Below are 26816 nucleotides of genomic sequence, written 5' to 3'. Positions count from 1 at the left end.
CTGTAATAAGGTTTTAAGAGCTATCCCTGAAGTTTACCTAAATTGCTAAGGGAGCACAGGTGGGGGAATGATTAATTTAGCCTTGTGGAGGAGAGGAAAGGTAAAAGAAAACTATTGTTTCCTTTGTAAAAATCAAACAAGGTCTTCCAGGTGTTGACTAATGATTCTAATATTTTACTTCTTGAAATTAGACGTGCTTCCTTCTGGGTTTTTTTTCCCCTACATAAATCTTTTGTTTACAATGCATTACCTTTTGGTTCTAACAATTAACATTAGAAAAGTTGGTAGATGATTCATTCTGTAAGGGAAAGATGAATGCAAGTGTCAAGATTTGAGTCTATAGGGATTATTCGGTCCCTAACCATGGAGCACCAGGATGTAATTTCCTAATTTCTGCAAGGGAACTTCAAGTTTTGTTGTGTTTTGTTTTAAGGCTTCACAGAGAAGTCACCATCATCTGAGCTGGGCTTTGAAAGATAAACAGAATTTTTCCAAGTAGGGAAAAGGCATTCTGGGAAGAGGGAAAGTCTGGTGATAGGTGACTCGGAGAGAGAAGTTGAGAAGGACTCAGTAGTTTTCTAGTATGGGGGATAAGGTGAGTGGTGATACTGTTAACTAAGGAGGAGAGTATAGAAGTATATTCTGGGGCTAGGATGGAATATGGTCTCTGTTTTGGGCATGTTGATTTGGGGAGTCTTTGGAAATTTCATTAATTGATTTTTAAAAAATTCTTTCCACTAAAATTTATTAACATCCTTACTTGCCCACGTATCAAGAACACAGACATAAGAAATAATCTATTCTCAAAATGCTTATGGACTCTTGGAGAGAGAGAATCCAATAATTATAATATGTGCTTAAAACTGCTATGATAGCAGCAGTCACAGGTTTTGATGGGGAACTTGGGAGTTTTGATCACCTAATGGAGACTGAAGATGGGAATGGGGAGGAGAGATAAGGAGTGATAGGAAAGAATTCCTATGAGATTGCCTCATGGAATTCAAGTTTTTTTTTTTTTTTTCTGGATTTTAATCTTTAATATATAACATTATTGCTTTAGGACATGTTTTCCCTGAACCAGGAACAGAATGCTAATTATATAAAAATATACACATAGAAAAAGTAGTTCTCCATTTTCCCAGGGAAAAAACAGTAACTTCTAGAACACTCAAGTGTTTTGTTTTAATTATAAAAGTCTTGGTCATCTCATTTATTAGCTCTGTAACATACATATTTAAATTAAACATTATTAGACAACCATTACAACTTATAAATGTAAGGTGCCATTACTGAGTAAATAGAGTCTCCTGTGAGTGGATGTGTCCCTTCTCCCGCCCACTAACAAGGCAGTAATATGGTTAGTTTAATTTTATGAGTACATGATCCATCCCTGCAAACACTAATTCTCGTCTCCACCCTGTGCTTATCTGTGCAAGTGTATGAGCTGGTTAGATCTCACGGGCAACCTCTCTAACTTCAACAGCAAGATGAGCTGGGCTTGGGCTTTCAGTGCAGACTAATTGTGTCTGTCTGAATCAAGTGATCTGACCTATACTCGGTAGCAAGCACTCTTCGAACTGCTTCCTCAAAGGCCGCTGTGACATTCGTGGCATCTTTTGCACTTGTTTCAAAGTAAGGATGGTCGCTGTTGTCCCTGCACCAGGCTTGAGCTTCTTCTGCAGACACCTGCCGCTCGCTGATGTCAACCTTGTTACCCAAAATCACAAAAGGAAAGCTTTCGGGCTTTGTCACATCCGCATAATATATGAATTTTTTCTTCCAGTTTCTCAAGTTCTGGAAGCTTTGAGAATCATCGACGCTAAAAGTATGCAGACAACAGTCAGAACTTCTGTAAAATGGCGTCCTCAGGCTTCTGAATCACTCTTGACCGGCCGTGTCCCAAATCTGTATGGTAACAAAATGTCCATCCATGCAAAAAAAAAAACAAAAACAAAAACAAAACTATGGGGGCTTCCCTGGTGGCGCAGTGGTTGAGAGTCCGCCTGCCGATGCAGGGGACACGGGTTCGTGCCCCGGTCCGGGAAGATCCCATATGCTGCGGAGCGGCTGGGCCCGTGAGCCGTGGCCGCTGGGCCTGCGCGTCCGGAGCCTGTGGTCCGCAACGGGAGAGGCCACAACAGTGAGAGGCCCGTGTACTGCAAAAAAAAAAAAAAAAACAAAAAACAAAATGTCCATCCACCTCCAAATCTTTATTTAAAAATTCCACACCTATTGTATAGAAGAGCTGGGTATCCAACTTATTAGACACATATCTGTTCATTAGAGAACTCTTCCCAACTCCACCATCTCCAAGGAGAATTACTTTAAAAAGCAGTGATTTTCCTGCCATTTTTAATCTCAACATCTCTGATTTCAGAACCCTTAATTGTTCAGTTCAGATATCATCATTATCCCTAGGGCTGTCGGGAAAGATCCACTTGGGCACGGACCGCAGGAAAAGCCGTTCACCACTGTGCCAGGGTCATTATAGGAGTGCAGGGAGTTTCTCGCGGCCACACGGAGGAAGCCCGGGAGATCCGGGCCAGCCTGTCCGGGTGCAGAGAGGAAAGAGAGAAGGTCGAGGACCCGGCGCGCAGGAGGCGTCGGCGGCACTGCCCGGGTCCAACTGCAGTTGCTCCCGTCCAGCACCGAGGGAACAACGTGGCGACGGGGCGGGGCCCTTAAGTGTTGTTTTGAAGTATGAGTTAAACAGATTGTGGGAAGAGGGAAAGAGGGGGAAACATTTCAGGCAGGAATTTTGCTTAGATGATGCCTTGGGAGTGTGAGGAACTAACCTGTGTATAGGGAGCACTGCTTGTGGTTTAGTGTTAACTTGTAGGAACTATGTAAGTGGGGATTGGTAGGGTCCTGCAGATCATATGTCTCTTGATTTTTATGTTGAAGACAGTCATGTTGGTAGTGTCAGGAAGCTAGTGAAGGATTTTAAGTAGGGGAATGGCTTGATCAAATTTGATGCCCAGCAACCAGTTAGAATTATGTTCTAGAATTTCAGAAATGCAGTTGGGGGGTAGGGTATAAATTTAACTAGGGGTCACAATAATGGATAAAGTGCTTCCTGTTTAGATGTGGAGACAGGTTAATAAAACTGACATCACAGTATGCGAAGTGTTGTAGTATGCAGTGCTATGTATTGAGTATAGAGGAGGAAGTGATTTGGGACTTCACTTTTAACAGTCATAGGTATATGGGTGGTATTTGCAACTGAGAATATTGATGATCTTTTCTAAGGAAATAATATAAAGCAGAGATGAAAGAACTGATGGTAGAATTCCAGAAGAAAGCAGCTTTCATGGGATAATGGTTAAAGAAGAATCATCTAAAGCTATGATGTTAGCACTGTGGGCTACAACTGATTTGTAGGTTGCAAATCAATAATAGTGGATGGGAAATTAATATGGTTGGCTATAGACAGAATTTTAAAAATATGGATTAAGAGACAAAGAAAATATCAGGGTGTATGAAGTAAAGGTAATTATTATTTTGTGGCATTTTGTTCAGATGTGTGTATTCGTGCATGTGTGTATTGGGTAAAGTGTAAAATGTCTTTCTTATTAAGAGTTGTAATCACAAACTTTTGAAAAACAATAAAAGACACTAAGGAAGAGCAGTTGGAAATAATTAAATAACTTTTGTTCTTCACTACTCTGATGGCAAGGAAAAGAAATGGACCCAGAGCAAGTGCAGTAGAAAGGAGATTTTCTCTTTATGTGCAGGTGGTCTCCCCCAGGCCGCCTTTGCCACAGCAATTATGTAGGAAGAGAAATACAAAGAAATAAGGGGAAAGGACTTGCAAGATACAGAACTCAAAGACAGAGAGGGAGAGGAAGAAATAGAGAATATGAATGGGAAATATGGGTGAGAAAGAATAAACCCCTATGGAAGCGTGACTTTCAGCTTAACCCTACTGTGTGATGGCAAAAGCTCCATACCCTAGCACCATGGCCCAACAAAGCCCCTTGGATTTATCCTGCCATATCAGCTCTGTTCCTTATTAGGGATAGAGCCAGAGGAGGAACCTGGGGAAAGGGTACAAAACCACCTCTAATTAAAGTTGTGATTTAGTAATATCAATAATAGAAGTTATTGAGAGCTTAACTATGGGCTAAGAACTATTCTAAGCACTTTAAATGCATGATCTCACCGAATAAGTTAATATTTGTAAAGCCCTTAGAACGATGTCTTGCACGTGGTAAGTACTCGGCAAATATTGGCTATTATTATTATTTAATTATTAATTAGAGAATAGTTACTAAATATCACCATTTTACTAGTAAGGAAATTGGAGTATAATAAAGTTAAGTAACTTAAGATATTATAGTTATAAAGAAATAGAATCATGCACTTTTGAGTTGGAGGTGAGAGACTGACTAGTATAGGTGCATGAAGTTGTATGATGACTGGTGCTTGAAATATGATGGTAGAGAGGAGACAAGATGGGCCATAAGTGAAAGATATTATGAAAAGAAAATCCCTTTAGCTTGGTGACTGGTTGGATATGAAGTAAAAAGATAATTAAGATTTTAAGTTGGTTGACTGGGAAAATGGTAAATAAGGATGTAAGAAAATAAGGAAGAAAATTGTTTTGGTAGGAAATGATGACAAATTCCATTTAATCATGTTGAATTTTATGTCAGATAGTCAAGTGATGATTAGCAGGGAATTCAAAACTAAAGTTAGAGATATTTAGGCATTATCACATAAAGGAGTTGCAGAAGCTGTAGAAGGGTTTGAGACCCCCAAGGATAACCAGTATTTTTTGGCCACAAAAAATCTGGGGAGTCAAAAATAAGATCATGATAATAGCCCCCATGCAAAATTTCCACAGCTTTGCCCACATCTGCTTTGTAGAACCTACAAGTAATACCAGGAATCTTTAAAAAAGAGTATGTCACTACTGCTCCAGGGATGGGCTGTTGTCTGGCATGCACTGTTTTCCTCGCTCCTGCCCTGGTTGCTGTGGCTGTGTCTCCTCTTGCGGCCACCATCTGTGAAGGTGGAGCGCCTCAGCTGTGGTTTGGTACCTTTCCTACCACCGCAGAAATTGCTGTTTCCCCTATGACGTTCTCAGAGACCCTGGAGGGTCAATGGTGATAAAGCTTTCCTACTTTTTCTCATTCTTTTGTCCACCCTCAGGTTTCAGACTTGATATCCATTGGCTTTTTCTGCACCCCTGTCCAGGTGACAGGTATGTTGGCTTTATGGCTCCTCAGTCAGTTTTTTATGCCTAGATGATTCCTGACCTTCAGATGAATTCTTACACGAAATGTTTCTCAGTTTTTGCCCCATCAATCCTTAGGCACATCTAGACTTGTCTGAATCCTAAGGTGAAGGTTACTTATTAGGCTTAAACTGGAGCCAGGACCCTTGTTGCATGCTCTCTGGAGAAAAGAGAGGTCAAATAGGCAAATTCCCATATTTTCCAAGATTATCCCATCACTCGTTTCTTCTGGTCCCTTTACTTCTTCATGTGGGTGTTTTCCTGGTTGATTTGAGATTATTTCTTCTTTTCTCCAGATGGAATGATAATGTGTACTTACTGTGGAATTAGATCCTATCCGAATATTTTGTTGGGAGGTTTGATTCACTTTTTCCTTTTAATTCTTCTTACAGGTTTCCATGCTCTTTGTTGGAGTTTAGTAAAGATTTGAATATCTAGCACGTTTTCCTTTCAAATAAGTATTGGTAATGTATTTTTTTTTTCTGGTTCTCTGTGAAGAATCCCAATGAGCCTTTTTGAAAACTCATCATTTGCAGTTATTTTAGAAGAGCAATTTGTTGAAAGCTACCATATTAGAAATGTTTTATTGCACAGCACTACAGCTATGAAGTGCAAGGAACCATGAAGAATGAAAAATACAAATGATAGATGTGTCTCTTTCATCTTATTTTTTAGCCTTCTTTGAATCCTGGGGGGAGCCAGTCATCTGATGTGGTGCTTTTGAACCACTGGAAAGTGAGGAATTTTGAAGTACAACGTGGTGACATTGTGTCATTAGTGTAAGTAAATCAGAAACATACTATATTCATATATAAGATTATTTATAATTATCTGATTTAACTAGTAATTCACTGTTTATACCATATTGTCAATTATTAAATTAATAGGTCCATTTAAAATATTGATATAATGCATTTTTCAAAATCAATTTTGAAATGTAACAGTGCTATAAGAAAGGATTTTTCTTTTATACTTAAAATATATCAGTTGACTGACATACCTGGATTTGGTAGAACGTGTTTAATGAAATGTTGATTAGAAATTATTATATTGATGAGCTAGAGTACATGAACTTGGTATTTGGGTAATTTTGAAATTCCACATTTTGGAAGCAACTGTTAAGTTACTCTCATGGTTTATTAGCTTGTGTAGCTACAAAATATTTCTAGACGATGATAATTGTGACATGAAATTCAGTGGCATTTATATATATCGGTAATTTAACTGAAAAAAGGAAGTTTGGAAGACTAGTAGACTGGAGGCTTTTGTATGGGACCAAAAGGTGGCACTGTTTCTCTGTTAAAGTATTAAGACTGGTCCAGAACAAAAATTTCATAGTGTAGAAAAGGAATGTCAAAATGTACATAACTGACACAATGATAGTCCTAGTACATGCTTGAGATTTGTTTGTTTATTTTAAAAGTAAATTTACATTGAGAAGACTGCAACAGAACTTGCCTAATTTCTTCTGGTTTCAGCTACTTATAAAAATGTTTTAATATGATTCCCTGTTATGCCAGTTAGTGCTTAGTAATGTAGCAATTACTGTTACTTGTTTAGTGATAGTAAAAATCCTGTTTGATGAAGACTTCCAACTTATAGTTCTGATTCTTGAATTGGAATGATTGTTTTTTGTTGGGTGATAATTTATAATTGGTAAAAGCAAAACGTTATCTACTGGTTCATACTTACCTTTGGCTAGTACTTTGTGGAAGTAGATATTTTCTAAATGTGTCTCAGTCAAACCTGTTCTACCAAGATTTGAAAACATATTAAGTAAATCTGGTAAGTAACTAATGAAATAAATTTGAAGTTTTGTATGGCAGCCATCCGAGGATGGGAATTAAATGCTTCTCATGTTCTTGAGTGCTTTCTTTAATATTAACCTACTCTTTGGAGTATACTTTTATTTTGTCATTCAGGGAACTGTTTCTGCAACCTCCTTAACAACCTTTCCATGCTGGGTTAGCCTGTCGTGCACTCATTATTCTTTTGCCTTTGGTTTGACAAGGTTACATCCTCGCTTAGTGGTGGAGAGGATACCCACCCAAGTGAAAGAGGTCACACTATAAGCAGACAATCGTGCAGTAACTTTTTTCTCTGAGAAACATACTGACTATCTCTAACCAAGTGAATTTGAATAGGTAGTTGGGAAAAAAAAAAAGGCTGCTTAAAATTCAGGGTTGCGTGGGTCCATAACAGTACCCTAGCATATCATAGACTATGTAAAAAAGAGAACACTATTCATTTATGTAAATATTAAAGTAATTGATGTTTATTATATAAATTAATTTCAGAAATAGTGTATTCAAATTAAGGTTGATATACTGAATTGTAGCTACTTCGGTTGAACTGTATTTTTAATGAGTTAATTGTGCTATATCTCTGTCATGTACAAATAACACAAATTTTCTTTCATAATGCTTGTTGCTAGCAGGAACTATTTACATATATGAATGCTTAGTGATTGGTATCATGTTATTTAATAACAAATAATCATTAAGCAGTAATTGTTGCTTTCTTTTTATGAACCAAAAGTCTTATACTAAAATCTTCTTTAGCATGATGTAATATAGTAAAAGACACTGTTTAAAGTATCTTTTTAGTTTTAGAACAAAAATGCTTTCTAGACACATGTCCTTACATTAGAATATCCTATCTATGTAAGAAATGTGTGACTAATACGGAAATGCATGACTAAATTTTGAATTTATGGCTAAATATAAAATATGATAAATATAATATTGGTATTAATAACACATTTTATTGATATATAAGTAATCTTTGGAAACAAGGTAGTTTGACAGTTTATATTTTAAATTATCCTCGGACAGCATTTTATGTATTTAGAGTATGTGGAAATGCAGCATTTCTATGATAATATTATATATGCATTTCTGGAAAACGTAGTTCGTAAATTCATACTTAAGTTACTAGGGCTTATGCATGTTTGTAACCAGAGCACTAATGAAAATAACAACAATTCCAATAGCACCATTTAAAAGACACATGAACTTTCTAGTAAATAAACACTGCAGTAAATGTCGAATTTTACTTAAAAAAGGTGAAGGTAGCTTGATGGAAGACTATATAAGGAAGGGTTGAGGCTATCTATATTTACAAGGGCCAGGGGCATTATTATCAGAAGTTGCAAGTAGAGGAAAGATTGCAAGCTTTGTACGAAATGTACTGATCCCAGAGATGTATGCTCAGCTCATTGTTTTGTGTTACTTTGTTTTATTTATTTATTTATAACTTTATTTTTTAATGAAAACAAAGATCCCGGTTAACCTTGCTTTAAGCACTTCTAGGAGAAAGGTTGAATGTATAATACTGATTCCTTCTTACTTTGCTGCCTTTAGTGTACTTAGCCTTCAGCTGTTAATTATTAATGAGGCAAAACATTAATGATCTGGGAAGAAAATCAGATGTGAACCAGTGCAGCTTCTGCTTTGTACTGAAAATTCTTTCTCCATTCTTTCTCACCAGTTGCCTATGAGCTAATTCATGTTACAGGAACACAGGATGTAGCAGAGGAGACTTCTATTGTAAGAAATTTCATTCAGAGCTTATTGACCAAGGCCCGTTTCCTAAACCAAGGAAGGTCTGGGTGGGGGAAGTGTGCATATTGGAATACGCTTCTTTGCATCTCTTCCTTTTCCTGTCACTTTCTTTCTGTTGGTAGCAGTGGGGCTACTGTTTAAGCACATTATTCAGTAATGTTAAATCAAACGGTGTATTTGTTTGATAACGTTACTGGTCGCACAAAACATTATTTGCTGTCATCAAGTCCTCAGTGTTAGAGTGTAAGTAGGTGACATCATACTCTCTTAGTGGATTTGCAAACTAATAGTGGTGATTAAGGTGGATTTTCTATACCTTGGAATCGACTTTTCATTAACCTGTGTGATGGCCTTACTGCCATAGACTTAGCATAAGTAGCACTATTTTATAATGATATATCAATTACCATCCATTGGGACAGAGGTTCCTTCATAATAAAGTTTCAGATAATCACATTTAAAAGTGTTTTAACTTTTCACTTTGAAATGACTTAAAGAAAGGTTGTAAAAATAGTATAGAGAGTTCCCATATACCCCTAATTTTTTTTCCTGTTTTATTAAGGTAAAATTGACAAAATTGTAATATATTTAAAGTGTACACTGGGATGAATTGATATATGTATACATTGTGAAAGAATTCCCTCCATCAAGTTAATTAACACGTCCATCACCTATTTACGGTGAGAACATTTACTCTCTTAGCCAAGTTCATTATATAATACAGTGTTATTAACTATCATCACCATGTTATACATTAGCTCCTCAGACCTTACTCATCTTATATCCCCCCAATTTTAACATTATGCACAACCACAGGACAATTATGGAGACCAGGAAATTGACATTGATATAATACTATTAACTACTCTACAGACCTTGTTTGAATTTCACTGGTTTTCCCACTAATGTCCTCTTTCTATACCAAGATCCTACCCAGAATCCTATATTTCATTTTTATTTTTCGTGTCTCTCTAGTCTCTTTTAATCTGTGACAGTTCCTTGGTCACTCTATCTTTTTTGACCTTGACACTTTTGGAGGGTCTGGCCAGTTGTTTTGTAGAATGATCCTTTTCAGTGTTGGAGGGTCAGTCTGTCTCTGGTGACGAAGCATTGCTGTTGATGGCAGTTGCCGGGGAAGCTGCAGCAGTGGCAACTGCTGGGGAGATGGATGAGACAGGGTCAGAGGAGAAGGAAGTTTTCAGGCACAGCTCTCTTCATTTCTTAGGACCACATACTTAGGTCATGACTAAGAGGTTCCATGGCTTCTAAAAGTCCACACAGTGAAGTTTATAGATGATAGGAAGCCAGGAGGTAGAGCTGTGAAGGTGGGGGAAAAGGCTATAGTTTGTAGTAGGGGTAGAAGGGAAGGAAATAAGGCTAGGGCACAGAATATTCTATATTGAGCCAGCATTCAGTTTTAGAGTAGAAGGTTAGGGTGAGGGAATTCTCATTTAATGAGCACCCCTGTATGTCAGGCCTTGCATTAAGTGCTTTGTGTATGCCATTTTAATTCTCATAACAGTATCTGGAGATAGTTATTATTTTATTTTTGTGGGTGGTAGACATATTTACTTTTTAATTTATTGTTTATTTAGGTAACTGGTTTATAACATTATATGTTTCATATGTACAACATTATATTGCTACTTCTGTATACACTAAATCTTGTGGACATAGTTATTTTTACTGTGATGAAACTGAGATTTGGCAGGTAAATGGCAAGTAATTGGCAGAGCTAGAATTTGAATCCAGGTCCATTTGACTCTAAATCTCTATTGCCTGATATAGTAGGCATATGTGGCTATTGAGCACTTGAAGTGTGGCTACTGCCGCTTGTTAAAATGTTAATATTTTGGATATATTCAGTGAAATAAAATATATTATTATAGTCAATTTCACCTGTTTCTTTTTCCTTTTCTAATGTGGCTTGTAGAAAATTTGAAATTACCTATGTGATACACATTACGTTTCAGTTGGACAAATTCTGTGTCTAAACCTTTTTCCATTGTACACTGCTGCTTTCCTGGAGTGTTTCTAAGGTGAACTAAGATGAGATCCTAAAGTCTGAGGTGGAAAAATACTGATGTATCTCCTATGAAGCAAAGCAGACTCCCAAAGACAGGAAAACACTGTGTTGGTGAGAGTGTTGGGATGATCAAGTTCAAAGGGAAAGGGAAAAAGACATGCAATCTACAAAGAGAAAAAAAAGTAACCACAATATTTTTTTTCTTGTAGCACTGAAGTCCCTTTATTTTAAAAAAATCATTTATTTATTTATTCTTTACTGGAGTATAGTTGATTTACAATATTGTGTTAGTTTCAGGTACACAGCACAGTGATTCAGGTTATTTTCCACTACAGGTTATTACAAGATACTGAATATTGTTCCCTGTGCTATATAGTAAATCCTTGTTGCTTACCTATTTTATGTATACAGTTTGTATCTATTAATCCCATACTCCTAATTTATTCCTTTCCACCTCCTTTTCCCCTTTAGTAACCATAAGTTTGTTTTCTATGTCTGTGAATCTGTTTCTGTTTTGCATATATTCATTTGTATTATTTTTTAGATTCCACATGTAAGTGATATCATATAATATTTGTCTTTCTCTGACAACTTCACTCAGTATGATATTTTCTAGGTCCATCCATGTTGCTGCAAATGGCAATATTTCATTCTTTTTTTATGGCTGAGTAATATTCCATTGTGTGTATGTGTATGTTTGTGTGTGTGTGTGTGTGTGTGTGTGTGTGTGTATCTTTCTACTCACATCTTCTTACGTATATCTCACCAGTTGTCTCTTGATGGCCATTTGGATTGCTTCCATGTCTTGGCTATTGTAAATAGTGCTGCTATGAACATTGGGGTGCATGTATCTTTTTGAATTAGAGTTTTTGTCTTTTCCGGATATATGCCCAGGAGTGGGATTGTTGAATCATATGGTAGTTCTATTTTGAGTTTTTTAAGGAGCCTCCATACTGTTCTCCACAGTGGCTGCACCAATTTACATTCCCACCCACAGTGTAGGAGGGTTCCCTTTTCTCCACACCCTCTCCAGCATTTATTGTTTGTAGACTTTTTGTTGATAGCCATTTTGATTGGTATGAGGTGATACCTCATTGTAGTTTTGATTTGCATTTCTCTAATAATCAGTGATGTTGAGCATCTTTTCATGTGCCTCACAACAGTTTTTAATAGTTACTGACTTTATCATTTTCCAGTCACTGGGCTTAGTTCTACATTCATTTTTATTTAATCCTCATTAAAATAAACCCCAGTAAAGTAGGTACTGTTGTTATTCCTATTTTATAGATGAGAACATTGAGGTACAGAGAGGTAAACTAACTTGCTTGTGAACGTACAGCTGGCTGGTAAATGGAAGAGTGAAGGTTTGAAGGGCTTCCCATCAAATCCAGTGTTCTTTACTGTCAAACTATAAAGCCTCTGTATACTGTGGTGATGGTTTGGTTGAGGATACTTACTCATTCTTAGCAAAGAAGTCATGCAGACCCTTGTATCTCTGCATCTATCATATTATCCCCATTTCTGTAATGAAATTTCTGATACAGTGGTTCCTGAAATGTCTCTTTATTAATAGCAATAATACTTTATTACGAACATACAGTCTGCATACAGTTTTGACAGCTGGTTTGCAACATGGTAGACTAATTGCCATTTTCTGACTGTGATGGCTACGTCTGTAGTAGTAAATATGAGCAAAGAGTTATGAAGAATTGAGCCAGGGAAATAGATGACATAGAATAGAGCCCTTGGGGGCGGGGGAAAGGTGCTAGTTCCTTTGTGTCTTGAGCGCTTATAAATCTTTAAAGGTCCCTTGACCCACCAAGGGAAATTAATTGCAGTCTGCTAAAATACGAAATTCACGTTTTGAAACAAATGCCCAGGGCAATGATAATAATGAATAATGACCTATAATTGTATTAAAAGCCAGTTAATCTGTTGAGCTGGGAGAACATAATTGTGATTAGTAGTGTGATACTAGTCTATCTATACTTATTCCTAGTTTTTTTTTGGTTTAGAGCCAAATTTTTTTTTTGTTTGTTTGTAGTTAATATCGTACATTTCAGGAGCACAAATTTAGAAATAACATGACTTTCAAAGAAAGGTTCTATAGGTAGGAAGAAGTGCCTAGGTTTTTGTTTTTTGTCTTTAATTGATAGTAAAAGTGCTGGAGAGTGAAATCCTGGGCTGCAATTTGTTTTGATGAGAGATTTAGTTTTTGGCACTTTCAATTACACATAATAATTTGCATTCGTTACAAAGTATATTTACAAATAATACTTAAAAAATGAGATAGTGTAAGTATTGTTGCTATTGTCTGATATAGATTAAACTGATTTTATAAATACTCTTCAGAGGCATACAGAAAGTTGGTGCCCTTAAGGTAGTCCTTAAAAGCAATTTCCTTTCTTGAGTAGGATAAACTGCCTTCACAATTTTTATACATTTAATTATACAATAAAACATTTTCTTAGTTCAGGCTCAAATTATAGCATAGAAATGTTTCAGTGATCATAAATTTCAATTTTGAATTACTGAGATTTTATGGCAATGTAACTATAGGAGATATCCATAGCTTCTGCTCAACCCATTTCATAAATCTTATATGCTTTGAGAGATGACTAGAAGTTGTCAAAGAACAAAGTTATACATGCAGCATTCTTTGAAATAGTGGGTACTTACGTAACTTATTGTGAAAAAAAATCCAGTCTCTGTGAACACTATTACCCTATTTAAAAAAAAAGTGCAAGACAGCATTTACAATGAAGGTGCTCCCAAATGCTCCCAAATACACCTTTTATGTTATACATAAGGAGTCAGGTTGAACTATTAAGGAGAAACATTTGAATATAAGTTGAAATAATAATTCTAACAGAGAAATAATTGAAAAATTTAAGAAGTAAATGGTTTAGCTTTCAAGCAGAAGATAAAACACAGAAAAGTAAACTATCCCATAGGTATGTCAACCTGTGTTTAATACTTTTGGAACCAGTAAGATATGGATGCATACATAAAGCGAGGCCATTAAGATCACCAACATCTGATCTCCACTTTCAGGTACGATAGATTAGTTTATTTCAAGCTAAGGCCCATACTGAAAAAATGAGAAAGCTGTATTAAAAAGAGTATCTACAGGCATTGTAGTACTACCAAAGGGCAAAGATCCCAGAGTGAAGAGAAACACACTGAGGTGATCCCTGTATTCAGTGCCACTTTTCACCTTGGGTTATTTGTCACTTAATAACAGTACGGGCTGTGAGGCTGAGAAGCCAAGCAGCGGCAGCTAAGATGGGGGATGCTGGGTGTAATTTTTGGCAGTTTCACATTGCTAAGAGGTCACAAACTAGAATTCAGGGAGGAAGATGCAGGACCCTGGTAAAACACTCTAAACTTTTAATTGGGACCCCTGAAGGGCTACATCCTAGGAGTTACAGAGAACTAGAAATAGACTATTAAGTTACAAAAATTGAAATGCAGCCTCTGATAAACTCAATTGATTTTAAGGTGATCTTCCTTTACTTTAACTCTCTGTCATTGCCAGAAACAAGAGACATCATGCAGAATCTCTGTAAGTTTTAAACACAGTACATGACATTCTATAAAAATAAACCATGCCTATCGCAAGCCAGGACCAAGATTAAAAAAATATAAAACAACAATCGTTAGAAACATTCTCATAGTGTTCTAGCTTTTGGAATTATCAGACATGGGCTATAAAATAATTATAATCAATATATTAAAAAATTGATGAAAAGATGGATTTCATTAGAGAATCAGAATCTAGAAAAAGAATTGAAAGGAATTCTAGAAATGAAAACTAGTATAACTGAAGTGAAGGACTCAATAGATGAGTTTAACAGCAAATTAGACACAGCTGTGGGGAGGATCGTGAACTGGTTGATAGGTCAGTTAGAAAGTATCTAGGCCATGGGTGAGGGGAATAGCCTGAATAAATAAAGGCTAAGAATTTTGTAGAACTCATGAAAGATATCAACCTAAAGAATCAAGAAGTACTACAAATCCTATCAGGATAAATACAGTGAAAAACCACAATTAGGGCACAGGGTAGGTAGTCAAACCACTGAAAACCAAAAAAAAGAGAAACCTCTTAAAAGGAAAAAAAAGATATTACCTTCAAAGAAGCAAAAATAATAGCCGACTTTTCAATTGGGGGGATACAGGAGAGAACTGAATGACATCTTTAAAGTGCTAAAGGAAAAAAAAAATCCCAACCTAGAATTTTGTACCTATTGGAACTATTCTGCAAAAATGAAAGAGAAATATACTCTTTTTCAAACAAACCCTCAGTACATGCTCCATTGTCTATAGGACTTTACTTACAAAATAAAGTATTAAGAATTTCAAGATAGCACCTGAAGAGCATTAATTAAGCCCCAAGTGTGGGGCTTTTCTGAGTCTAGGCCCATGGGTGATTGCACTGGTTATGTCCCTACGAAGCTGGCCCTGTGATTGGACCTAAGCAGGGCCAATCTGAGCCATTCCTGGAAATGGACGTGTAAATGTTAGGGGTGAAAATTTACATTTTTGTTAGAGTTGTTAAGTTTGAACAATAGGATCTGTTAAAAAAAATGTAAATCTTTAAGGTTATGTTAGTAAAACAGGTGCTAAGTGTAGTAGGCAGAATTTTGGTCCTCAAGATTCCATGCCGTAATGCCCAGGACAGTGAATATGATGAGATATTGTGCTCATGAATATGTTACCTTGTACTGACAAAGGGACTTTGTGGTTGTAATTAAGGTTGACCTTCAGTTGTCAGTGAGGAGGCTAGCCTGGGTTATCCAGGTGGGCCCAATGTAATCTCAGGAGTCCTTAAAAGCAGAGGCAGAGGAGGAAGTTAGGAAGATGCCGTGAAACAAGTCAGAACGATCCAAAGCCAGAGAAAAGATTCGATGTGCTTTTGCTGGCTTTGGAGATTCAGGGGCCGTGAGCAGAGGAAAGCAAGCTGCCTCTAGAAACTAAGAATGACATTTAGCCAAAGGCCAGCAAAGAAATGAGGACCTCAGTCCCACACAGAATTGAATTTTGCCAACAACCTAATGATCCTGGAAATGAACTCTCCCCTAGTCTCTAGATAAGGGCCCAGACCAGCCGGCAGCTTGATTTTGGCCTTCTGAGACGCTAAGCAGAGTACCCAGCCGAACCTGCCAGACTTCAGTCCTGGAGAACGGTGAGATTATAAATGGCTGTTGTTTTAATTTTAAACCCCTTTGTTTGTTTTAATTTGTTAGAGTGGCAATAGAAAATTGTGTTAAGCAATGAAAAGATACAAACAGTTATACTACTACTGTTAGAATGTATAAGGAGATGAACTTTTACAGAAGATTCTTATTAAGCATTTGAAAAACACTTTTATTAAGTTACTTGCCTAACTAATTAAAAGTTATTATTTTCTTTTACATAAAACAAATTTGTAAGCCTCTACCTGCCAGTTCCTTGGTGCAAGAATATAGGAGTAGGCTTCAGGAAATCTTACTACTTTCAGCTGTTATCACTTATTAACTGGCTGAGTGACCTGGGAGAGGTTTTCTTAACTATGCTTAGGGTCAAGTCTTAGCACCTGCAAAGTAAGAGGTATAGACTAGTTGATTTCTAAGGTCTTTTCCATTTAAAAAATTGCATGAAAATAGTTTTAGAATCCAGATGGAATTGTTAGAGAGCTGGACATAAGAATCAATCCCTCAGAATATTGAAAAAATATTGTTCCATACTTTTGAAGCTGGAGTCAAATTTGATTTTTGTAAAGAAGAGAATGTACCATGTTGGTACATTAAACAGAAATTTTAGAATAGATAAGGAGACTTTGAACACCAGAGCTTTTTTAGTCAAAGGGATCAGATGAATAGGGCTTATTAAGGTTGAAATTATTGAAAATCAAAAAATTAAAAGTTGGCAGGTATTTTACAAGAGGATGAGCACAAAATCCTTTCCTTTCTGTTTAAAATTATTCAAAATAAGAAAGCTATAGAAATCTTATTTCTTTATCTCTTGTCGTTTATTCTGGGAGTTGAGTTTTTGGCTCTAATGGTTAATCTTGTTCTGGTTATCTCCATCTCTTTTGTCAACTTCAGATGCATTTCCCACCAGTCAACACTATGCACTTGTTCTTAGAAAAGAACTGATCCTAGATCCCATATTCTGTTTCATAGCTTAGGTCCCGGAAATGTGGAAGAAATCTCAAAATGAAACTTAAATATCACCTTATTTGATCTAAGGTCAGTAGCTACCTTTCCACTTTTTTTTTTTTTTCCCTTTTACAAAAAAAAAAAAGGCACTGTTTTGGAGAGGGGGTGGCAGTTCTTGGGAAATGTGTCTGTGACTGATAAGAAAAGGAAAGGACTTAAAGCGATAGCCCCCAAACTTTATCAGTGTTTTGGAGTTAAGGAAAATATTCTTTCCAAGAAGAACAGGAATACTTTTTTTTTTCTTTTTGGTAATTGTTTATTTACATTAATGAGACGCCTCAATGACCCATTATTATGAAAGGTAACTCTGCATAATCTAGTGACAGGTTACTCACATTCGGAGGTCACATTGATATTTACTGAAGGCACAATAAGTATAGGTTGCACTTTATTAAAAATTGTATAGCTCTTGAAATTGCTGACAGAGAGGCTGACTCAGTTTGATTTGGCTACGGATATGATAATTGTAATACGGCTCACTGTGGTTTTTAGAGGTCATAAGTTACATTGCAAAGATTTGTGTATTTGGATTGCGGGAAAGTTACCGTGGAGTACTAAGACAATACAATAGGAAATACTTAAGTGTGAGTAGTATGTCTCACATAAATTGTACCATAGAATTAAATATGAATCATTAAACTATTCCAGGTTTATTAAAAATTTATTATTCTAAAGCATCTTTAAAGAGCAGTAAGAACTTGAAGAAATAATAGGAAAGCTTTGCTAACTGACAGTGTGTTGAGTTGAAAGAAGGTAAATAATTTATTAACAAAAGGCATACAAAAAGATTTGTAGTAAATCAAGGGGGGAGATCAGTTAATAAAGAGGCCAGGGAGACCTTCAAGATGGCGGAAGAGTAAGACGTGGAGATCACCTTCCTCCCCACAAATACATCAGAAATACATCTACATGTGGAACAGCTCCTACAGAACACCTACTGAACGCTGGCAGAAGACCTCAGACCTCCCAAAAGGCAAGAAACTCCCCACGTACATGGGTAGGGAAAAAGAAAAAAGAAAAAACAGAGACAAAAGAATAGGGACGGGACCTGCACCTCTGGGAGGGAGCTGTGAAGGAGGAAAGGTTTCCACACACTAGGAAGCCCCTTCGCGGGCAGAGACTGCAGGTGGCGGAGGGGGAAGCTTCGGAGCCGCGGAGGAGAGCGCAGCAACAGGGGTGCGGAAGGCAAAGTGGAGAGATTCCCGCACAGAGGATCAGTGCCGACCAGCACTCACCAGCCCGAGAGGCCTGTCTGCTCACCCGCCGGGGCGGGCGGGGCTGGGAGCTGAGGCTCGGGCTTCAGAGGTCGGATCCCAGGGAGAGGACTGGGGTTGGCGGCGTGAACGCAGCCTGAAGGGGCTAGTGCGCCACAGCTAGCTGGGAGGGAGTCTGGGAAAAGTCTGGACCTAAGAGGCAAGAGACCATTGTTTCTGGGTGCACGAGGAGAGGGAATTCAGAGCACCACCTAAACAAGCTCCAGAAACGGGTGCGAGCTGCGGCTATCAGCGTGGACCGCAGAGACAGGCATGAGACGCTAAGGCTGCTGCTGCCGCCACCAAGAAGCCTGTGTGTGAGCACAGGTCACTATCCACACCTCCCCTCCTGGGAGCCTGTGCAGCCTGCCACTGCCAGGGTCCCGCGATCCAGGGACAACTTCCCCGGGAGAATGCATGGTGTGCCTCAGGCTGGTGCAACGTCACGCAGGCCTCTGCCGCCGCAGGCTCACCCCGCATCCATACCCCTCCCTCCCCCCGGCCTGAGTGAGCCAGAGCCCCGAATCAGCTGCTCCTTTAACCCCGTCCTGTCTGAGCGAAGAACAGACGCCCTCAGGCGACCTACACGCAGAGGCGGGCCCAAATCCAAAGCTGAACCCCAGGAGCTGTGTGAACAAAGAAGAGAAAGGGAAATCTCTCCCAGCAGCCTCAGGAGCAGCGGATTAAATCTCCACAATCAACTTGATGTACCCTGTATCTGATCTGTGGAATACCTGAAGAGACAACGAATCATGCGAAATTGAGGTGGTGGACTTTGGGAGCAAAGATATATATATTTCCATTTTTTCTTTTAGTGAGTGTGTATGTGTATGCTGCTTTGTGTGATTTTGTCTGTATAGCTTTGATTTTACAATTTGTCCTAGGGTTCTGTCTTTTTTTGTATAGTTTTTAGCGCTTGTTATAATTGGTGGATTTGTTTTTTGGTTTGGTTGCTCTCTTCTTTCTTTTTAAATTACTTAACATTTTTTAATTTTTAATATTTTTAATTTTAATAACTTTATTTTATTTTTTTCGTTCTTTGTTTTTTTCTCACTTTTCTTCTGAGCTGTGTGGCTGACAGGGTCTTGGTGGTCTGGCCGGGCATCAGGCCTGTGCCTCTGAGGTGGGAGAGCCAAGTTCAGGACATTGGTCCACCAGAGACCTCCCAGCTCCACGTAATATCAAACGGCGAAAATCTCCCACAGATCTCCATCTCAACGCCAAGACCCAGCTCCACTCAACGGCCAGCAAGCTACAGTGCTGGACACCCTATGGCAAACAACTAGCAAGACTGGAACACAGCCCCATCCATTAGCACAGAGGCTGCCTAAAATCATAATAAGGCCACAGACACCCCAACACACACCACCAGACGTGGACCTGCCCACCAGAAAGACAAGATCCAGCCTCATCCACCAGAACACAGGCCCCAGCCCCCTCCACCAGAAAGCCTACACAACCCACTGAACCAACCTTAGCTACTGGAGACAGACACCAAAAACAATGGGAACTATGAACCTGCAGCCTGTGAAAAGGAGACCCCAAACACAGTAAGTTAAGCAAAATGAGAAGACAGAAAAACACACAGAAGTTGAAGGAGCAAGGTAAAAACCCACCAGACCTAACAAATGAAGAGGAAATAGGCAGTTTACCTGAAAAAGAATTCAGAATAATGATAATAAAGATGATCCAAAATCTTGGAAATAGAATGGAGAAAATACAAGAGATGTTCAACAAGGACCTAGAAGAGCTAAAGAGCAAACAAACAATGATGTACAACACAATAAATGAAATTAAAAATTCTCTAGAAGGGATCCATAGCAGAATAACTGAGACAGAAGAACAGATAAGTGACCTGGAAGATAAAATAGTGGAAATAACTACAGCAGAGCAGATTAAAAAACAAGACTGAAAAGAATTGAGGACAGTCTGAGACACTACATTCAAATAAAGTCCTTTTAAGAAACTGGCTATAAGATTTAGAGAATGGACTTGAGGACACGGGGAGAGGGAAGGGTAAGCTGGGATGAAGTTAGAGAGTGGCATGGATATATATACGCTACCAAGTGTAAAATAGATAGCTAGAGGGAAGCAGCCGAATAGCACAGGGAGATCAGCTCGGTGCTTTTTGACCACCTAGAGGGGTGGGATAGAGAGGGTGGGAGGGAGACACAAGAGGGTGGAGATTCGGGGATATATGTATATGTATAGCTGATTCACTTTGTTATAAAGCAGAAATTAACACACCATTGTGAAGCAATTATACTCCAATAAAGATAGTATAAAAATAAAAAAGAGAGGCCAATTATCAGTGAAGGGGGGGTGTATTTAATGATTCTGAATGAAAGGTTAAACTGCTGTGAATTTCCGTTTAACAAAAAGGATGAAAAGCAATATGGATAATTAGACAGTAATAAGATCATACTGAAAAATATCAGAGAACTGCCTTAGGTGTTAGGGGAATATTGGCTAATGAACGTAACCTCCTGAAATTATCTTCGAATATTCACTTTGCTCTAGAAACAGAGGGAGTGTTGTTCTTAGTCATTTTCAAGGAGTTATGATTCTTTTGCACATTTATTTTTTTGTGGATTTAAAAAATGGTAGCAAATAATGAAATAGAGAATTTCTCATGAGAAAAATATCTAACATGTAATTTGTTAAAATACTGTAATTTTCACTATGTGTATATGTTATTGGTTAGTTGTTTACATTTGGGTTCTACTTATCTGTTTCATAATAGAAACAACTTGAGAGACTGTCAACCTACTTGAATCATTTATAGAAATTCAGTACAGGATATTATGATTCTTAGAAGAAAAAATATTTCTTTAGACAATATTTGGGATTTTTACTTATGTGTTTTTAATAAGACCTTAATTGAGATACACTTCTAGTTAGCCCAATAAGATATATATATAACATATGTATAATTGTATGTATAACATATATATAAATAATTGAAATCTTATAAAGATGTTGGTAGATTCTTGGCCATTTTTGAAGCTTCTTATGCCTCTGAATTAAGAGACGATCTTGGAATCTTTCTAGAATCAATATAAGGACTAATTTTATATGACCTCTGTACTAATGATCAGCTAGAGGGAATAATAACTAAGATAATTAAGTTCATAGATGATTCCAAATTTAAAGATGTTGTGAATATAGAAATTGAGCTAATCTCAGCTCCTATGATGCTTTGCTGAGAAAAAGGTCATTTGATATATAGAGAACTATACTTTATAATTATAGTCTCTCTTTGTCACTGATATCTTATGATTAGCTTGGCTTTTCTTTTATTAGATAGTATATCAAATGCAGTTCTGCACTGTATATTAATGTTGAAAACCAATGAAAAAATCTGCTTTTCATAATGTTAGCAGCTTCCCAACAGGTTAATAGCTCAAATAGGTAATAACCCAAGGGGCAGTTAATGATTATCTAGCCAAAAAAGATTTGGACCAGATACCAAGAGACCTGGGTTCTAGGCTCACTCTGGCACTGTGAGACTTTATGTCAATTAATTTGTCAATTAACTTCTGTGGATAGGTTTTCCTTTTTAATAAAATGAAGGGATTGCACCTGATAATTTTAAGGTAACTTTTAATTTTACAGTTCTTTTCTCTATGATTTTATTTCCCACATGTGTAAGTTAAATTTATTTTATGATGGGAGGCATATCACAGCTTCTATTGGATATTTATAGTATTTTCTTATATTTAAATTATTGAGAGTTTGTTCATTTGGCAAATATTTTCCAGGTGTTTACTCTGGGTACAGAACTATCTACTATGATACAGCAGTAAAGAAAATAGACAGGAAAAGCACCTTTCCTCATGGAACTTACTATTCCACTGGATAGATGTGTCTAGAATGAGCCAAATTGAAAAGAGACATTTTTGAAACTTGTCAAAAATGTAACAGGTGGGCATATTAGAAGGGAAGCTTGATATTCAATAAATCAGCAATTGTGCCAAGCATGGTACAGTGCTTTGCACTGGTTCCCAAGAGTCAGTCTGCCTACATGTTCCCATTCCAGCATTCAGCAACTTCATTTTTGTCGCTGAAGTCAGTCATGGTGGGAGTGTTTATATCATGAAAACTGGCAAACACTTCACATCCAGGCTTACAGTTAAAATTTTTTAAATTATGCTATTAAAATGGTTTGGTGGTAAATGTTGTCAGGTGGCACAGCAGAAATAGCAGACATAATTTCTCTCCATAGTTTCTATCCGCACACCTGGTGTGTGAGTTTATTGAGCCACGTGAACAACTACTGATATGATACTGAAAGTAATGAGTTAGTGAAGGGAGAGGAGCTGAAAGAAAAATAGGTGTGAATTTGTAATCCAATTTTAAAGATGGGGTGGTCCATGCTTGACCAGAGAAGAAGCGAGAGTTTCAGAGATGGCATGTGTAACAGTTCTGAGGCCAGAGTTAATAGTTGTGTGGGAGAAGTGGTTAAGTAGGTTTGTTGATCTTGAACAAGGTGTCAAAGCTTCACTTCATGGGAGCGTAACAATGTCTGAATCATGTGTTAGCCTGTACCAGCCAAGTCTTAAACATGGCCACGTTTTCGCTAGCAGTGAAAAATGGAAGACCGTTCTTGAATTTTGTGACCTTATCTCTTAGTGATCCTTTGAGAGTTAAGGAAATAAAAAAAATCCTTTATAGTAGATTATAGGCTCTATACCAACTGAAGGCGTATAAAATGTTGCCTGTGGTAAAAAATTTTGAGTATTGATACTGAATGTACCACAGATATTTATGTGATTTCCTCACCGTGAACTGCAAGTTACTCTTTTCATGGAGCAGGTTGACATAAACAGCACTGTGACTGGGTCTGCAAGCACTGAAGAAGCAGTGACTGTAACACCATGCTGCATTATGGTAGATGACAGTGGGACACCTAACACCTAGTATGTGTAGTAAGCTGAAAGAGGCCAGTACAAGCAGGGAAAACTGGAAAAATCTTTTAAAAATGTGCTGAAGCTCTGCTTTAAATGAGATACCTGGATGTGTACTTCTGGGAACTAACAGCAGCCAGTGGACAGGCTTCCATATAGGAATCTGGAATAGAATACCTTTAAAATAGATGAGTACACTAACTCCAGTTATGTGAAGAGCGGTCACAAACAGCAAGCAAAGAAACGAAAACATGTGGTTCAAAATTGAAAACACCTCTTTGGAAAACACAGTTGCTCTGTGCATGCCTGACTCCATTAGCTAGATTTGTATCAGCCTTTTATCAGTGTGGTACAATGAGATAGCACGTAGTCAAGAAATGGAAGCTGGTATTCTTTGTTTCTCTCAATAATGTCATTTTGGAATACCAATAGTAGTTTTATTAAAATAAATGCAGGGTGTATATATATAGAATGAAATAAACCTGCTGCCTAATCATTTTTCAGCACTGTAGTTTGGAGCAATAACTCTACAATGAAAATAACTATCATAATTTTGGTAGTTAATAGCTTAAGAAACTATCTCACAGAATTAAGTACTATGTACAGTTTAAAGCAATAAGTTTATTTTTCAATTTCTCATGGAAAATTAGCTTGAAAAGAAAATGTCATTAAAAATCTAATTGTGCCCTTTTTTACATGTGAAGTTTAAACAGATTTATAGTAGCTTGGAATATTGAAGAAATTACAACCAGAGAGTTTTGGTTGGTTATAATTATTGGAGATCCTGAAACTGTGGCTGACCTGTAACATAGAGGTTGAGTGAGCTTTGAAGATTTCATTGGGCAAAGTCAGACTTTAAATTCTACAAGAATTTGAAATATATATTAATATATACTGTAGTTTTACTTTGAACTTAGTAATTTTTAAAAAATAGACCTCTTTCTTAAAATAAATTTATTGATTGATTGATTGACTGATTTTGGCCGTGTTGGGTCTTCCTTGCTGCACACAGGCTTTCTCTAGTTGTGGCTAGTGAGGGCTACTCTTCGTTGTGGTGCACAGGCTTCTCATTGCGGTGGCTTCTCTTGTTGTGGAGCATGGGCTCTAGGCACGTGGGCTTCAGTAGTTGTGGCATGCGGGCTCAGTAGTTGTGGCTTGTGGGCTCTAGAGTGCAGGCTCAGTAGTTGTGGCGCACGGGCTTAGTTTCTCCACGGCATGTGGGATCTTACAGGACAAGGGCTTGAACCCATGTTCCCTGCATCGTCAGGTGGATTCTTAACCACTGCGCCACCAGGGAAGTCCCTGAACTTAGTAATTTTTAACTTCTCATGAGTATAAAAAGCCCTGATATTTTAGTGAGTTACCAATCTTGAATGGCAGACAACAACGCAAGAGTTGAGAAGTGAATTCTTTGAGCTTTTTCAAATGTTTTCTTAAAACTATTTTTTAAGAGACATATGCTTGAATGGATGATACTGTCTTTAATGTGGAGTTGTGTTGTTCAGAGTATATATATGTCCAAAACAAAAGCAAAACCTAGCATGGCTACCTTAAAAGATTAGTTACAATATGGGTTGAGCGGTGAACATAGGACACTGTTTATTGAGGTCATAATTTTAATATGTTTGGAGGTTGTGTTTTTTGCTACAAGCAAGATATTTTATTGGACATGGCATAGAACGAGATGGATGTATATAACAGCCCAGCTACTGTTAACTTTTTTTAATTCAAACTTTTAAATTTTCACTGATGTTTCAAGAGGTGGAATAAAAGAGGTAATACCCATGGTGAGTTATAGTTTGGGTTTTGCTTCGAACTAGCCAGAGGACCTGAGTAAGCAACCTAATCAGTTAGGACCTTAGTTTCTTAAGTTATACCATCATGAAGTTGTCCTGGGTGACCTCTTCATAAACTTTACCCTAATGTGATTCAGAAGGGCTGGTTTCGACAGAACCTTTCTGAATCCTGCCCTTATTCCAATTCCAGTGTTCATTCTCTAGGTCAGGGCTGTCCAATAGCAATATAATGTGAGCTCTGTGTAATTTTAAATTGTCTACTTGGCACATTAACAAAGTAAAAAGAAATAGGTGAAGTTAATTTTAATAATATACTTCAGCTCAACATAGTATATCCCCAATATTATTTCCATATGTAATTAATATTAAACTATTAATGAGACATTTTACCGTGTTTGAAGTGCTAAGTCTTGAACATCTGGTGTGGATTTCAGAGAACACATCTCAATTTGGACTCGCTACTTCCAGTGCTCAGTAGCCTCACTGAGGCTCATGGCTGCTGTATTGGACTGTGCACCTGAGGTGGCTGGATCCTCATAATCACTACCCATCAATCAAATTTAGGGACTTTGGAGTCACCTTTAATTCCTTTTGTTTTCTCCCCTTTTCTATTCAGTAGTGACAGATTGCACTTCCTAGAATCTGTCAGAATTTAGAGCTGAATGGGCACATTTTCTCTTTATTTTCAAACATCCAGAAAGAGTAACCTGAGTTCTCTTCAGTTCCTTAACTTATGAAATCAGACTTCTGTGTTCAGTAATTGACAGAAACTCCTTGAAAAAATTCCCAAACCTTCTCAGTGCTAAATACAATGGGCACAATATGAACGCTTCCTGATGCCATAGCAAACTCAGGCGCTGTAAATACTTCCTCCTGGAAATTTCCTTGTCCCTCATCACATTACACTCCTTTCTTGGTTCTTCCTTGAGTTCTCTGTTTTGCTGATTCTTTTCTTGGATCTCTTTTCTTTTCCCTTTGCCCTCTGTCCTTGACTTCTTGCCTGAGAATCATGCCTGTACTTTTAGCTATTTATTGGACATATCTATATGATGATATTCTGTGGATTCTCCCAACCTAGCCTTTGCTCCATACCAAACTTGTTTTCTTCCTCCGTGTTACTATTTTGGTTCTTGACATTTTTGCCATATTTGGTCACAAGTCAAAGTTAGAGACTTCACCATAATCTTTAACTTCTTCCAATTTTTTTTAACCATCTGTATGCAATTAGATACACAATCTTTTTGGGTCTACCTGTGAAATACATTCTGAACATTTTTCTTTCTTCTTTTTTGCAGTGTTTCACTTCATGTCCCCCTCACCCTTGCTAAGATCCCACCTGGTGCCTCTTACTTTGACTCTGTTTCCTCTAATACATTTTCGACATCGCTACCAGAGTTCTTACCAACACAGTTGGATAATACCGTTTTCCTGTTTGAAACTTACAGTGATTCCATTTGTCCTCTTCTTACGTGGCATGTAAATCCTAGGCTACTGTTCTATCTTTAACTCTAGACATTCTCTTCAGTATTTTCCTCTCCTCTGAAAACCATTAAGGCCTAAATTTAAAGATGAGATTTTAGTCTTCTTGATGATTAGTGGAAGAAACTAGTCATCAAGTGTGGATAGTATGGCCTGACAGCATTCATATACTCATAAGAAATGGGGAAATATATGGTATGCTTATGTAATACTCATAGCTAGGTTAACAAGCAGATTTCTGTATTTCCCTGTACAAGAAGCCCTGTATAGATATTTCAGTTTCCGAGCAGCAAGAATTAATAGCATCCTGGAAACAATGAATGATGTATGTCTTACTTACAGATATACTTTCT

General features: G+C 37.5%; 1 protein-coding gene across 5 annotated transcripts in view; it reads left to right on the top strand.

Annotated features, from left to right (window-relative positions):
* The window catches only part of IMMP2L (inner mitochondrial membrane peptidase subunit 2), a 904501-nt gene that overhangs the window by 78183 nt on the left and 799502 nt on the right, over positions 1–26816 (top strand). For 4 of the 5 annotated variants that reach the window (XM_067746752.1, XM_067746751.1, XM_067746753.1 and 1 more), the window contains exon 4: positions 5915–6018. In XM_067746752.1, the coding sequence (XP_067602853.1) occupies positions 5915–6018 (104 nt within the window). Of the gene's footprint in view, positions 1–5914; positions 6019–8728; positions 8760–26816 lie in introns of those variants that run through there. The other variant, XM_067746755.1, reaches the window with a different exon arrangement.

This window comes from Pseudorca crassidens, chromosome 8, assembly GCF_039906515.1.
Source record: "Pseudorca crassidens isolate mPseCra1 chromosome 8, mPseCra1.hap1, whole genome shotgun sequence".
In the NCBI taxonomy this organism is placed as follows: domain Eukaryota; kingdom Metazoa; phylum Chordata; class Mammalia; order Artiodactyla; family Delphinidae; genus Pseudorca; species Pseudorca crassidens.
Note: the sequence above shows the minus strand (reverse complement) of the source record. Positions and strands in the feature narration are given on the sequence as shown.